Raw genomic sequence first — 15,218 nt, 5'->3', positions numbered from 1 at the left:
ACTGGGTCCTTTGCTCAGTTTACCACTGGAGTCAATCTAGCCTGGCTGATGACGGCTGATTAGTCAGAAACCCGTCTCAGGATGCTTGTTTCCGGTCCAGGGAAGACATGGCAGTTCGGGCTGGACGGTTCCCATGAGGCACAGGGTCAGACTGATTTGCATATAGCTGGGTCTGAACTGGGGTGGTGGAGTGAGCTAAAGAATGATGATGGATTAAACCCAGATCAGTTGACTGGGGGTGAGTGCTTGCATTGTTCAACTCTCCGTCCATCATCCTCTTTGGTATTGCATTATTAGTTTGGGACCCTTTTAATGCGCTCAACAATGGTGTAGTTAAAGAAGAGGCATAACCAAACAGCCATTGTCTCACATAATTTCACAGTCCTAAAAACTGCTGCATTTCCTTAGCTGTATTCGGGATGGGCATGTTCCTGATTCTTTCTACCCTATCAGGTGTCACTCTCCTCCCAAATGGATTATCAGTTGTTCCAAATAATGCACTTTTGTTTGTACGTATTGCAATTTGTCTTTGTCTACTTTGTATCCCTTCTCTACCCGCTAACAAAGGAGACTGATGGTGTCTTGTCTACATATATGTTCTGTGGGACTGCATATTAAATGTCATGCATATATTCCAAAAGTGTACGATGTTTGTTAAATCATGTATCAGTGTCCTGTTGAAGATGCTGTGGGACTCACAATACCCTTGGGGCAGTCTCAAATATTGGTACTGTGTCCCTTTGTATGCAAATGAGGTCAAGTATGTGAGTTTGGTTGCAGTGGGATGCTGAAAAACACATTTTTCAAATCAATCTCTGAAAAGTGGGTGGAGTCTGCAGGAATGTTTGTCAAAATCACTGAGGGGTCAGGGTCCACTGGAAATTCAGACACCACTATGTCATTCAAGGGGCAGAAATCCTGTACTGTTCTTCAAGTTCCTCCCTTGCCCTCCTTACCTGGGAAGATAGGGGTGTTCCCAGGTGAAGTCCCCCCGTATGTTACTCCATGCTCTAATAAATCTTATACTGTTGGAAAAAAGCCCTTCTCTGCTAAGGGATATTGGAGCATCCTGGGCAGTATTGCCCCTTGTTTCAGAGCTATCCATACAGGTTCTGCCCCTTTCATTAGGACTGCATCATGTGCCCTCGGGTCTTCATATCCAGTCATTTTCTCGTGTTGAACTGTACTTCATATGTCTTGACACTGTACTTTAATTGTATTCTAAGATTGATGCCCATTTTAAACACCACTTTTTTGCTCAATGGGTTTTCCTCAAATAATTCTTCACTCAAATAATTCTGCTTGATCCCCGTCCTGCATATAGCGCTATGCGCTTAAAGCCTGTAATAGTATTTTTAATACCCCGTTTTGTATTTACTTTGGACTCGCGCCCGTTATTCCCTGATTTTAAAATAGCTAGAATACTGTTTAATATTACTAGGTCCCTACCTGTGCCCTTGGACACGGATCGCATTGCTGCATTTTAAACTGGTCTGCATTCACCGCCATTCGGGCGGCCCGGTCCCCGCGCTGTGTTTTGTCTGGGACGCCTTCTTGGGTGGGTCACTGGCGCTATTCAGCCATTGGCTGGAGCAGACACGTGGTCTGATTAGAGGCTGCAACTGACGACAGTACTTAAAGCAGGTAGGAGAGTCTCTCACTCCTGCTTGATCCCCGTCCTGCATATAGCGCTATGCGCTGAAAGCCTGTAATAGTATTTTTAATACCCCGTTTTGTATTTACTTTGGACTCGCGCCCGTAATTCCCTGATTTTAAAATAGCTAGAATACTGTTTAATATAACTAGGTCCCTACCTGTGCCCTTTGACACGGATCGCATTGCTGCATTTTAAACTGGTCTGCATTCACCGCCATTCGGGCGGCCCGGTCCCCGCGCTGTGTTTTGTCTGGGACGCCTTCTTGGGTGGGTCACTGGCGCTATTCAGCCATTGGCTGGAGCAGACACGTGGTCTCATTAGAGCCCTATATAGACAGCAGGATATGGCGCGCAGCGTATACGCGCAGCGTGGACGCCATAGTGACGCCGGAGTCACGCCAGAGTCCAGCCCGTCTGCGCCCGTCCGCGCTGAGGACGCGCTGGACGGCTGGCCTCTGGACCCCGGCGATACCCCTCCCGCCCTTTATAGCTACTCTCATCAGCAACTGCTGGCCCTGAAACCATATCGACTGCGATGTTCGTACTCATACGAACCGGATGATCTTCTTCTCCCCCTCCTTTGCGGTTGCTCTTCCACGCGTAGGTTTTCCACTTCTGTACCTAAAAATCCCTTTTCTGGTCGCCCCGCTATCTCCAGCCATAAGATAGGAGGAGTAGAGGGCATCCTGCTTAATGCCCGCTCTCTTGTTAAGAACAAAATAATGTTTAAAGAGCTTGTGCTGGAGAAATCGCCCACTTTAGTATTCATTACAGAAACATGGGCTAAAGACTCTTCTGACCCTGATTTAATTGAAGCGGTCCCAGAAGGATACTGTCTGGTCAGACTCGATAGACAGGGTCGAGTGGGAGGGGGGTTAGCGATCCTTTATAAGGACCACCTGCAATGTCATCTTGTACCTATATCCGACTTCCCGGATAGTTTTCAAGCGCTCCATTTTACACTAAAGGAAGCGCAATGCCCCTTCTTCACTGGGATCTTAGTATATCGACCACCTGGTTCGAGAACCCATTTCACTCACAATTTCCTCCAGGCCCTGGAACCGTATTTCGGCCAACAAAACCTGTCTATCCTAGGTGATTTCAACTATCACCTAGAACGACATGATCTATCTGACACATCATGCCTTATTGAGGCTCTGGAGTCATGTGGACTCACGCAACGAGTTAGCGGAGCCACCCATCGGGCAGGCCACACTCTGGATGGCATTTTCTCGAATGACTCTCGGTTAACTATCAAGGATCCGATACACCTATCTTGGTCTGATCATCTAGCGGTTCCTTTTACTCTGGAACATCATAGGTTGGACTCTTGTAAAAGAGGGAATCATGTCATGGAAACCGCTAGAAACTTTAGGAATCTCAGCAGTGACTCCTTCGCGCCCTGGGCTACAAGTCTCTCTGTTACTGGCTTGGACAGCGTACAGAATGCAGTTGGCCATTTCGAACGGGTCACTACTGAGGCCTTGAATGAACTGGCCCCAGCACAGTCCCGCCGTCGAGCCAGAAAGAGACCATCTGCCCCCTGGTTTTCCGATTCCCTCAGACTTCTGAGGCAAGAAGTGAGGCGAAAGGAAAGACTTTGGCATGCCAGTTGGGACTTCAAGAATAAGGAAGATCACAAAATTCTTGTCAGGAAATATAAAGCCGAGATTATACAGGCCAAACAAGATTACTTTGTTACCCTGACCACCTCGCTTTCCTCGCCAAAGGAGCTTTTTAAAACTGTTGACTCCCTAGTTAACCTGCAAGCCCCTGACCCTGTTATTCCTTCGCAGGACTTATGTGACAGGATTGCCTCCTTTTTCCACACCAAGATACAGGATATCCATCTGGCTCTTGAGGAACAAAGACTTTGTCTCAGTGCGCCTATCACTCGGGTTGAGATGAACATGACTACTACTGACATCTCCCCATTGTGCACCCTGGACTCCTTTCCTCCGTTGACCTTACAAGATCTGGAGATCCTGCTTAATAAGATCAAGTCTGGATCTCCCTTGGATACCTGTCCACTGAAAATTATTAAGCAATGTAGGGAGACTTTCTTACCACCGCTGCTAGAAATATTGAATCTAGCCATCAGAGATGGTATCTTCCCTACAGAGTGGAAGAAGGCGGTAGTCAAACCCCTGTTAAAGAAGGCATCCCTTGACCCGGAGGTTCTAAAAAACTTTCGCCCCATCTCGCTGCTTCCTGCCCCAGCGAAGATGCTTGAGGCCCATCTTAACAAGCATCTCGCTACTTTTGTGGAAAGCTCGGGATGTCTGGATTCCTCCCAGCATGGATTCAGGAGGGAACACAGCACCGAGTCAGCCCTCACCATCGTGCTCGATAAGATCCGCACGACAGTAGATGAGGGCCAGACCGCCCTCCTGATCCTGTTAGATCTAACAGCAGCCTTCGATACCCTCTCCCCCTCAGTGCTTACATCTCGCCTGAGGGAGGTGGGGGTGAGAAGTGCAGCCCTGGACCTGCTGACCTCCTTCCTTACTGGGAGGGAACAAAGAGTCAAGCTGGGAGAGTTCCTATCTCCATCCCGACCAGTGCTATGTTGGGTCCCTCAAGGGTCGGCGCTTAGTCCGACCCTTTTCAACATCTATGTGACCCCACTGGCCAGGCTAATAAGATCTTTCGGGATGGAGGTAGTCTCTTATGCAGACGACACCCAAATACTCGTCTCTCTCCCCCATTCTGATGTGCTTACCGCCTCCAAGTTTAGATCTTGTATGGAGGCGGTTGGTCACTGGATGATTCAGAACTCTCTTAAACTGAATGGGGAGAAGACTGAGGTGTTGGTGTTCGGGGGGAAAGAAAACATCTGGTCAGCCAATTGGTGGCCTGACTCATTAGGAATATGTCCCTCCCCTACAACATCTGCTAAGAATCTTGGGGTGATGCTAGATCCAGCCCTTGACATGGGCAGTCAGGTGAACAGAACTGTTTCCACCTGTTGGGGTTTGATCCATACCCTGCGAAGGATCAGGAAATATCTTTCCTTGCAGGCAAGAAAACAAATAGCGGTTGCACTAATTGGCTCTCGTTTGGACTACTGTAATGCGCTGTATGCTGGGCTAAATCGGAGCCACCTACAGCGCTTACAGGTGGTCCAAAACGCCATAGCCAGATTTGTCCTGGATATCCCCAAACGCTCCTCAGCCACTGCGGCCAGGAAATCGCTGCACTGGCTACCGGTAGAACTCCGAATCCGGTTTAAAGTCCTTTGTATGACCTACAGAGCCATCACTAAAAACAGCGACACGGGTATTGGGTCTATCATCTCCCACTACACCCCTGGTAGGAGCCTGCGTTCCTCTTGGAAATTGCTTCTTAAAACCCCCCGTGTACGAAGAGCTAAATGGGGTGGCAGGGCTTTCTCCACGCTAGCCCCCAAATGGTGGAACGATCTCCCTCTTGATTTGAGATCCCTTCCATCTTTACATAAATTCCGCACGACCTTAAAAACTCACCTCTTTCAACAAGCCTATATGTAAGGACGTCTGTTTCAAATTCTGATTGTATTGTTAGGCGCCTTGATACCTGCGGGTCATTGTTTTTGCGCATTATAAATTTTCTTCATTTCATTTCATTTCAAGTCTCCTAACTTAACTCCTGGGCCCATAAATACAATTGATTCCCACAGTTCTGTCAAAGGCTATTCGAATTGTCTATCTTGATCTAATCTCAAGGGCTTGTATGTCAAATATCATATGTTCTTCTTTCACAGGGTCCAGGGGCGTCATACACCTGACAAATAGTTTCATTGGTATTTGCACTTTTTTCCCTAGCAGTGCTGGTGTCTGTGCTATTAGCAGTTCAGGCTGGACTGTTCCCATGAGGAATAGGGTCAAGACTGATTTACATAAAGAGATCATCTACTTCCATTGATCGAGAGGTTCGGGCCAGATGTGGCACACTGGAGGGGCCTCCCAATATCCCTAATGGGTAGAGCGTCCCTCGTTAAAATGATGGCCCTGCCCGCCTTCTTCATGTCCCACAAAATACCGCATGTAGGGTTCCTCCTGACTACTTTCAGAAGATAGGGAACTATGTGGTATCCACTGGAATGGGGGCAGCTCTAGAATTGCCCTTTCAAAGCTACAGAGGAGGGTTTATGAAGGGGAGCTGCAGTCCCAGATATTAAGAAGTACTACTGGGCAGCACAGTTGAGTACAGTCAATGCATGGTTGTATGCGGATAGGGAGGAACCGGTATGCAAGGTTGACCATCAAGCGATGGGCGGCAGAGGCTATCTGGCATTACTATACCGAAAAAAGGGATTGAAACAGTAGAAGTGTCTCCTCTGATTATGTTATGAAACAAAAGGCTATATATAGAAAATGGCATCCTTGCCTCAGTTGAGATTGTAATCGGGCAACCATTGTTTGTATTCTACAGATAGCTATGTCGCCATATGGATGTAATAATAAACACATTTGTACTCCGCTCGTGAGAGGCCTTGCACTATGCCAAGGCTGTGTGATACGATTCTAACAAAGTGTTTTCTGTCAACAAGGTCGGTGTTTCTGCGAATATAAATTCAAGCATCAAAAATGCAAAATGTGTGTCAAACGTTAATGTGGCAAAGAGAAGGCAACTTTAATAAAAAGATTTGTGTGTATACAGGAATGGTATTATTTCCTACTGGGCCTAACTAGGCACATGACGATGTGTGCTGCAGAATGCAGTACTAATGCAAAGTGGAAATACAGACCAGAAATAAAAAAAGAATTCTCCTCTTTCTGCCAGCCTTGGATAGGGCCACCATTTTGGCTCAAACCTATGTTTATCTGTATTAATAGAAATGGGTTTGCATTAAAAGAGTGGATGGATGATTGGGAATGCCCATTCGCCATCCATGTAACGCCTCCTCAATGTAAGGTACCTCAAAGTTACATTTTTAGTTTTTTTTTAAGAAAGCCATGCAGTCAAATAAATTAGGCTTTGCAAGACCTTGATAATCTCAAAATAGATTTTGCATTGCGTGTGCTCCAAAAAACGATGCAACCCCAATCAAAATCTTTGTAACTCTGGGGCTGATTCTCTTGTATTTTTGTTTCAGTCTAAATGTGTAGCGTAGTCATTGGCCAGTGATGTCTAGATTTCTGTTTTCCATGCTGTTGGTTTAGTCAACGTATTACAAGTATGCTGTTTTCTGTGTTAATTCTTACCGTGATGACTAGTTTTACCATATTGAAGTTGTTTATTGGCTTTATTGTCCTAAATCCTTTTTTCTGTTTTTTACTCTGGAAGGTAAAAGAAAAACATTATGAAAGGAATCTGAAGAGTGGGAATCACAGTGTGTTGGAAAAACAAATGTCATGACAGTTAAAGTTCCAATAAAATGTTCTCAAGCAACGACCAATCGAACCTGACTTGGAAGCACGAACATTAGAAAAATGTTATGCAGAGTGGAGGGAAGTTAACTTACTGAAGGAATTCTGCAAATGTTTTTGATGTGAGAAGATATTTTAATGCCCACAGTTGTTTCCGAAGCATCGCACGTACCTGATGCCCTTTCCCACTGTAACGAACTCTAACAAGTTCGATCTCATGCTCAGTAGAGAGCACATGTTCTGCATGTGACATCTTCGAAGTAAAGATCACCGACTAACTGTGCAATATGAAATCAACTTGAGGCCAATCCTTGAAGAGGCAATATGAATGAATAACTCTAATTAGACACCAGAAAACTTGCAGGAAAGAGACTCCTTTTTATATCTAGAGATCGTATAAAAGATATGTGTCTGATTCCCGTAAGGTGAGGATGTTGCCATTCTAGATCAATGTAAAAAGGTGTCCACCCCTAGCTATGATTGTAGATTGGTTAGGGTGGTTGCACCGTTGCTGAACATTCAAAACATAATACATCTATACACAATGTACCCAACCTGGCGAGAGAATCCAAGTGAGCCACAATCTCAAGCAAAGTCCATATGAACATACGGATGAGGGAAGGATAATCATTAAAACATAACACACAACAATGGAGGTCTTTATCAATATTCTGAATGAAAGGAGCAGTTGATAAAATATCAAAGAACTCTGGTGAAAAACCATATGTATATTCTGTATGTGACCCGGCTTTCAGTCAAAAGCTTGCACCATCTATACATCAGAATTCGCACTGAGAGAGACCATATGGATGTCCTGAATGTGGCAACGTTTTCGAGATATCATCTCTGAGCTATTGGAATATCAGATAAGACACACCAGAGGGAAAACATATGAATATTCTGGATGTAACTATGCACACAATTGTATGAATCCAGCATCTGAGAACTCACACTGGGTAGAAACCACGCAAAGGTTCTGAATGTGTTCAGGCTTTCATTCAAAAGAATTCTCTAACTGTGCATCACAAAGAGTTTACTGGGAAGAACCCCTATGAATGTTCTGAATGTGACAAGACTTTCATAAGAAAGTGGACAGTATTCATTCATCGGAGAACTCATACTGGGAGCAACCCCCATAATTGTCCTGAATGTCAGAAGCCTTTCATGAGAAAGATGGCACTCCCAGTATATAAAAAAAACTCATACTTGGGAGAGACCGTATGGATTTTCTGAATGTGACAAGGTTTTACATTCATCACAACGGGTATTGCAAGATGAAATAAATCACAGCAGTGAGAAACCTCATGAATGTTGTGAATATGATAAGGCTTTCATTGGAAAGAGAAATCTATTTGTACACCAGGGACCTCACATGAGGAAGAAACCCTATACATGTTTTGAATGTGACAAGGCTTTCACACAAAAACATACACTATTCTTACATCAAATAATTCACACTGACAAGAAACCATATAAATGTTCTGAATGTGATAAAGCTTATAAGATAAGAAGAGAGCTATCAGTGCATCAGAGAATTCACACGGGGGAGAAACCATATAAATGTTCTGAATGCGATATGGCTTTTAAAGTTAAGAGTCATCAGGCATCACATCACAAAACACATACTGGGGAAAGGCCTTTTAAGTGTTCTGAATGTGATAAGGCTTTCACAAGAAAATGCTCTTTATCAATACATCAAAGAATTCACACGGGGGAGAAACCATATAAATGTTCTGAATGTGACAAGGCTTTCACACGAACAGGTTCACTATCCACACATCAAAGAATTCACACTGGGGAGAAACCATATAAATGCTCTGAATGTGTTATGGCTTTCAAGACAAAAAAAGAGTTATCAATACACCAGAGAACTCACACTGGAGAGAAGCCTTATGAGTGTTCTGAATGTCACAAGGCTTTCGCACAAAAAGGTACACTAACTCATCACCAAAGGTGCCACACTGGGGAGAACCCATATAAATATTCTAAATGTGACAAGGATTTTAATAAAAATGGTTACCCTATCCAGTATCCGATAACTTATACTATGAATACACCTTATAAATGTTCTGAATTGGAAAAGGCTTTCAAAGGTGAGCTTTCACTAAGGCAACATCAGGGCGCTCATATTGGGAAGAAACCATATAAATGTTCTGAATGTGATAAAACTTTTAGGATGAGAGGAGAGCTATCACTACATCAGAGAAATCACACTGGGGAGAAACCATATGAATGTTCTGAATGGGATATGGCTTTTAAAGTTAAGAGTCATCAGGCATCACATCACAAAACACATACTGGGGAAAGGCCTTTTAAGTGTTCTGAATGTGATAAGGCTTTCACAAGAAAATGTGTTTTATCAATACATCAAAGGATTCACACTGGGGAGAAACCATATAAATGTTCCGAATGTGACAAGGCTTTCACACGAACAGGTTCACTAGCCACACATCAAAGAATTCACACTGGGGAGAAACCATATAAATGTTCTGAATGTGATAAAACTTTTAGGATGAGAGGAGAGCTATCACTACATCAGAGAAATCACACAGGGGAGAAACCATATAAATGTTCTGAATGTGACAAAGCTTATAAGATAAGAAGAGAGCTATCATTACATCAGAGAATTCACACAGGGGAGAAACCATATAAATGTTCTGAATGCGATATGGCATTTAAAGTTAGGGGTCATCAGGCATCACATCACAAAACACATACTGGGGAAAGACCATTTAAATGTTCTGAATGTGGCATGGCTTTCACACGAAAATGTGTTTTATCAAGACATGAAAGAATTCACACGGGGGAAAAACCATATAAGTGTTCTGAATGTGACAAGACTTTCAGACAGAAAGGTACACTTGCCATACATCAGAGAACTCACAGTGACGAGAAACCATATTCATGTTCTGAATGTGATAAGGCTTTCAGATCAAAAAGAGAGCTATCAGTGCATCATAGAACTCACACTGGGGAGAAACCCTATAAATGCTCTGAATGTGACATGGCTTTCGCAACTAATGGTACACTGTCTGATCACCAGAAGTGTCATACGGGGGAGAAACCATATACATGTTCTGAATGTGACAAGGCTTTCAAACGTAAGTTTGCACTATCCCTTCACCTGAGAACTCACACTCAGAGTAAAAACATGTAAATGTTATAAGTAGGCCGTCCAGTTTTCAGTGTTTATGTTTTGTGGATTGCAGTGGTGTTTTCTTATTGGGTTCCAAACCTTTTTATATCAGTGCTTAATCAGTGTTTGTTCAGCTTTGTCTATCACAGAATAGACAAAATATATGTTTTTTCCACTCTTTATGAAATGTTGTTATAAAGAGCGTATTTAATATAAAGGTGACTAATGCATACTAGATAGTGACTTACCATTGACAGTGTGTCCAGTGGACTTACGTTAGACTGTTTTAAACATAGAAAGCTTGTATTACACTCTCACTCACCCTCACGCCTCATTACCCTCTCTCACATCTCATTATCTCTCACACTTTGTTAGGACTCTCTGGGTTACATTCCTGCTAATGGATTAAGTAAGAGTGCTATATTCAAATGTTTTTGAAAATTCTATAACTCAGGTGGGATGCATTCACTTACTCCTTACTTAATATTATGACATTTTAGGGGTGGACAACCCTGCCAGCAGCATAACACCTCGTCAACTGGTTAACATTTTTATTACAATAGATTAATCTGCAGCCCTGCATTCTAAGGCAACTGAAACTTGATGATGTAAGCTGGCTCACCAATGCTTTTCTGCACTCTTTGCCTAACTACATTAGGGTGGGGCCGCTGTTGTGTTTACATTTGTAGCTGCCATAGAAATATCTAACTTTAAGTCAGTCCTTACATTTTACTAGGCATTACATTGTATTCTGAGACTTGAAAGTTTGCTTTTAACATTGTAATTATATGTGCCATCAGTAAAAAGAGTTTTTTTTTAAAAAACGTTGTAATTATATGCATGCAAATCCCAGCAGTAAATTGCAGTTGCGTATGAAGTCATGATTAGCTGAAGGTATCACACTTAACAATGGGACACCTTGCAGCCATGAATTTCTTTGGTATAAACGTCTTGTTTCGTACAGGTTCAGGAAGTGGGAGAGGCTATTAAGTCCCTGACCAGGGAAAAGGTACAGGGATAGGATGGACTTCCTATTGAGTTTTTTTCAACCTTTGTGGATACTTTGGCTCCTCCATTAACCAATATTTATAACTTTGCGAAGGGGAGTGATGCCTCCCCACCCACTATGTGAGAGGCTATGTTTGTCCCTCTCCTTAAACAGGGCAAGGAGGTGGATCAACTCTCCTCTAACAAGCCACTAAGGATAATAAATGTGGATTACAAAATATTTAGTAAGATCCAAGTCACTCCATTGCTGCCTTGACTCTCGATCCTGATGCACCCCGGCCAGTCTGGGTTTATCCCGAATCGTAGTACCATCACTAATATTAGACAACTTGTTCATGCACGGCACTCCCCACTTAGGGACTACTCCAAGGCCACCGTACTGGCGGTTGACAGCAAGAAAGCTGTCAGTTCCTTGAGTTTGAATATTCTCTACACTACTATGGCCGGTATGAGCATTTGTAGCAGATTCCTCTCCTGGACAAAACTACTGTATACTTTCCCCACTGCCCGTGTTAGGGTAGATAGATTCATATCCAACTCTTCCGACATAGAGAGGGGTACTAAGCAGCTTTTTCCGCTCTCACCACAGCTGTTTGCCCTGGTGTTTGAGCCGTTGGCCATAACGCTTCGTCAGGGCGACTCTTACCAAGGGCTGCAGCGGGGGGTATAACGCATTATGTTTCGGTATATGTGACTGGTTGGTTGGTTAATAACTTTATTCGTTCTTAATTGATAAGGTCATAAAAGTATACAGATCATACATTATTCAAAATATATAAGAAAGATACATCATAAACAGTATAATTAAAACGTCACAGAAATGTACGGGCAAGAACCAATTAAGATAGTAATACTGTTCATTAAGTTATTCAGACTAGCTTATTAGTAGCTCATAAAGTGCATAGTAATAAAAGTACTAACCATTCCCTTTGTAAACAATACCAATTAAATTAATAAAGTACATTGTAATGGCGAATATATGAGTTATAAAAGATATTTTAAAAATAGTTATTGAATTAGTCTCCTCCCAATCAGTTATTATAAAGTATTAGTTAATGCTTTTTTCTTTAAACAATCTAATGCCTCACTAACCTAATTTTTGATAGAGCCGAACATAAGTACGATGCTACACAATAGTTGGTATATGGATTAGGAGCATTTGGTGGAAAAACACGGCAGGACAGCACTGGACAAAGTTATATTTTAACAGTAATGGACAAATATACTTTTTCTGAATAAATTAATTAGAATTTGCCAAAAAATTGCAAATGTAAGTTAGATTGAATGGATATATTGTCACAGGGACAAACAGGAAGTTCATTCACTGAATAGGTCCCTGCTGGATATCCTAACATACAGGGGATAACATTTAATGTAAACATTAACAAAATAAATCTATGTCGGGGGTTTATTACATATGTCAGGTATGTATTAATTTCTCCCAAAATACACGGTTGAGCTAAGTACAATACAACTGTATGTTTAGCGCGATTTAAATTCTCTCTTTCATTTTCTCTACATTCTTAAGCACATGCAACAGCTTTGGGTGTACCCCTGCATACAGATGTATCTAAATACAGGGTCTCTAAACCCAACTTCATCAGTGTGTTTTTAACGTAGCACAACCAAGGGACTCGGTTTACCTTATCCAACAATATACAATCTTGAATGATATCTTGGGTAAGTCCTACTGTATCTCTCATCCATATTGAATGCCAAAATAAAACTGGGGCTAAAGAAGTCAGGTCAGATACAAAAGGTACTTGTAATTCTCGATGTATAATGTAATAGGAACAGCTTTTGGGGATAGCAAATAACTTTTTAAAGAATATATCTTCCTTGTTTTGTAATGTATCGGTATTAGCTATACCCCATATGCCTGCGTCATATGTAGAAGCAACAGCTCTGGTGCCATAGATTTTTTTAATTGGTTCTACCGGTTTAGTGCCCAATTTCTTTGTGAAAGATCGAATGGCCATGGTATCTTTTTTCTAAGGCGTTACATCTATTCGCCACCATGTCTTTCCATGTCCCTTCACTATTAAAAAGTACCACCAAATTTAAAAATGTTTTTGTTATTTAAATTTTTCGTGTGGCAATGTAAAAAGTTGGTAATTTTCTTGGCTGCTTCCCCACTATGAAAACAAATGTTTTAGTTTCATTTACTTGCAAGTCTAGGCCCGCCATATAAGGCACATAACTATTTATACATTTTTGTAAGGCTACACCAGTTCTTGCCACCAAGACGGCGTCATCTGCGTATATTAGTATGGGAAGTTGTTTCTTACTTACCCTAGGTACATCGATAACATCCCCATTTACTGCTGAATCTACCCCATTAGTGTACATAGAAAATAAAAGAGGGGCTAAAACACAGCCTTGCCCAACCCCACGGTGAATTTGGAAAGCTCTTGTACATTCACCCTGGGAACCGTATCTGACACAAGCTGTGGATTGAGAATATAACTGTCTGATGAAAATGATAATATTTTCCTCCACGCCCATCTCTTTTAAAATAAACCCTAATTTCTTGTGTGAAACTGAATGAAACACGCCGGAGAGATCCATGAACGCCATAAAAATATTAGTTAGTGTATTTTGCCACAATTAGGTTTAGATTTAGATTTAGACACTGGTCGAATGTCCCCTTCCCTTTTTTAAAACCATATTGTGTAGAAATTAAAATATTTTTGCCATCTGCCCATTCCTCAATTCTATTTAAGACAAGGCAACCCATTCATTTGCAGTTGCCGTCTATAAGTGAAATTGGTCGATAATGTTTTGGCAGTGCTTTGTCTCCTTTTTTAAAAATCGGTATAATTACTGTAGTTTTCCAAGAAGCAGGTATGAGGCCTTTTGCAATAGTGTTAAAAACATTAGTGAGAATCCAAAGTCCTAATGGCTCAAAGAAAAAGTCAATTGGAGCACCATCAGGACCTGGAGCCCTAAAGCTGCTGCACTGTTTTAATCCCTTTTCCACCTCTGCAATTGTAAAAGTGATTGGTGTATCTGTTTTAAGGCTAATAGAATAATCATCATTCGGATTTACCGAACCGAAAATTGCAGTATAATGGTCCACCTAGTTTTCCTCTCCCACATGCGTACTTATAGAGGGATCTGAGTCTTCACACAGGAACGGGGAATTTAACTACTCCCCAAAAATCTTTGGAACTTTTTAAGACGGAGGCTGCCCGAAGTTTTTCCCAAGCCTCTTCTTTTAGAGCCATTAATCTCACCTGTCTACATTTTTTGTATTCGCCTTGTGTTAGATTTGGAGGTCTCTAGTTGGCACAGGTAGGTACTTGTGACAAATAGGGACCCTCTCCTCTAGTCAAGATAAGGGGATTACACTCCTAAAATAACCCCTGCTCACCCCCTTGGTAGGTTGGCACAAGCAGTCAAGGCTTATCTCAGAGGCCTTGTAAGTTAAGCAGTTGTGACCACATATAGTAACCCAGTGACAACACTACAAATGGACACCACACAGGTTTTATATAAAAAATAAGTAGACTTTATATAGAGTTACCACAAGACCATAAACGACAAAAATACACAATACTATTACTTTAAGATGGTAGATTTAAGCTTAGTTCAGTTCAGTTCTTAGATGTGATACTTTGCGTTGTGCTTCCACGACAAGCAATGTCGTAGCGATGGGAAATGCGGCAAAGTTCAGATACAAAGAAATAAAGACGTGAAGATCTTCCAGATGCAGCACGCTTCTCGGGGATGTGAGAAGTTCTCGGTTCGATGTGTGGACTACAGGGGCGACATCTACGATGCGACGGCAGCAGCTCCAGCGGCGGCGCTCTTCTCCCACGTTGCGTGAAGCTTCTGCACAATGCGACAACTACAGCGGTGACATCCAAGATGCGACGGCGGCGCGCTTCTCGGGGATGCGAGGTGCTCTTCTTTGATGCGGTGCAGTGCGACAGTTCCAGCGGCTACACCCTCCTTCGGAGTTGCTACGCCAGGCCCAGCGACGGCGACACACTTCTCGTTGAGTCGCGCGTCCAGCTCCTTGCGACACGCAGTCCCTCAGAAGGCCGAAAACAGCAGCAGGCACT

General features: G+C 42.5%; 1 protein-coding gene across 1 annotated transcript in view; it reads left to right on the top strand.

Annotated features, from left to right (window-relative positions):
* Positions 1 to 10,969, top strand: part of LOC144772271 (uncharacterized) — a 36,474-nt gene extending 25,505 nt beyond the window's left edge. Inside the window, exon 4 of the mRNA XM_078656504.1 lies at positions 6,925 to 10,969. Coding sequence (XP_078512630.1) covers positions 8,380 to 10,164 — 1,785 coding nt within the window. The 5' untranslated portion in view covers positions 6,925 to 8,379 and the 3' untranslated portion in view covers positions 10,165 to 10,969. The remainder of the gene's footprint in view (positions 1 to 6,924) is intronic.
* The last annotated feature ends 4,249 nt before the right edge of the window (positions 10,970 to 15,218 follow it).

The sequence above is a fragment of the Lissotriton helveticus genome, chromosome 8, assembly GCF_964261635.1.
Source record: "Lissotriton helveticus chromosome 8, aLisHel1.1, whole genome shotgun sequence".
Taxonomy (NCBI): domain Eukaryota; kingdom Metazoa; phylum Chordata; class Amphibia; order Caudata; family Salamandridae; genus Lissotriton; species Lissotriton helveticus.
Note: the sequence above shows the minus strand (reverse complement) of the source record. Positions and strands in the feature narration are given on the sequence as shown.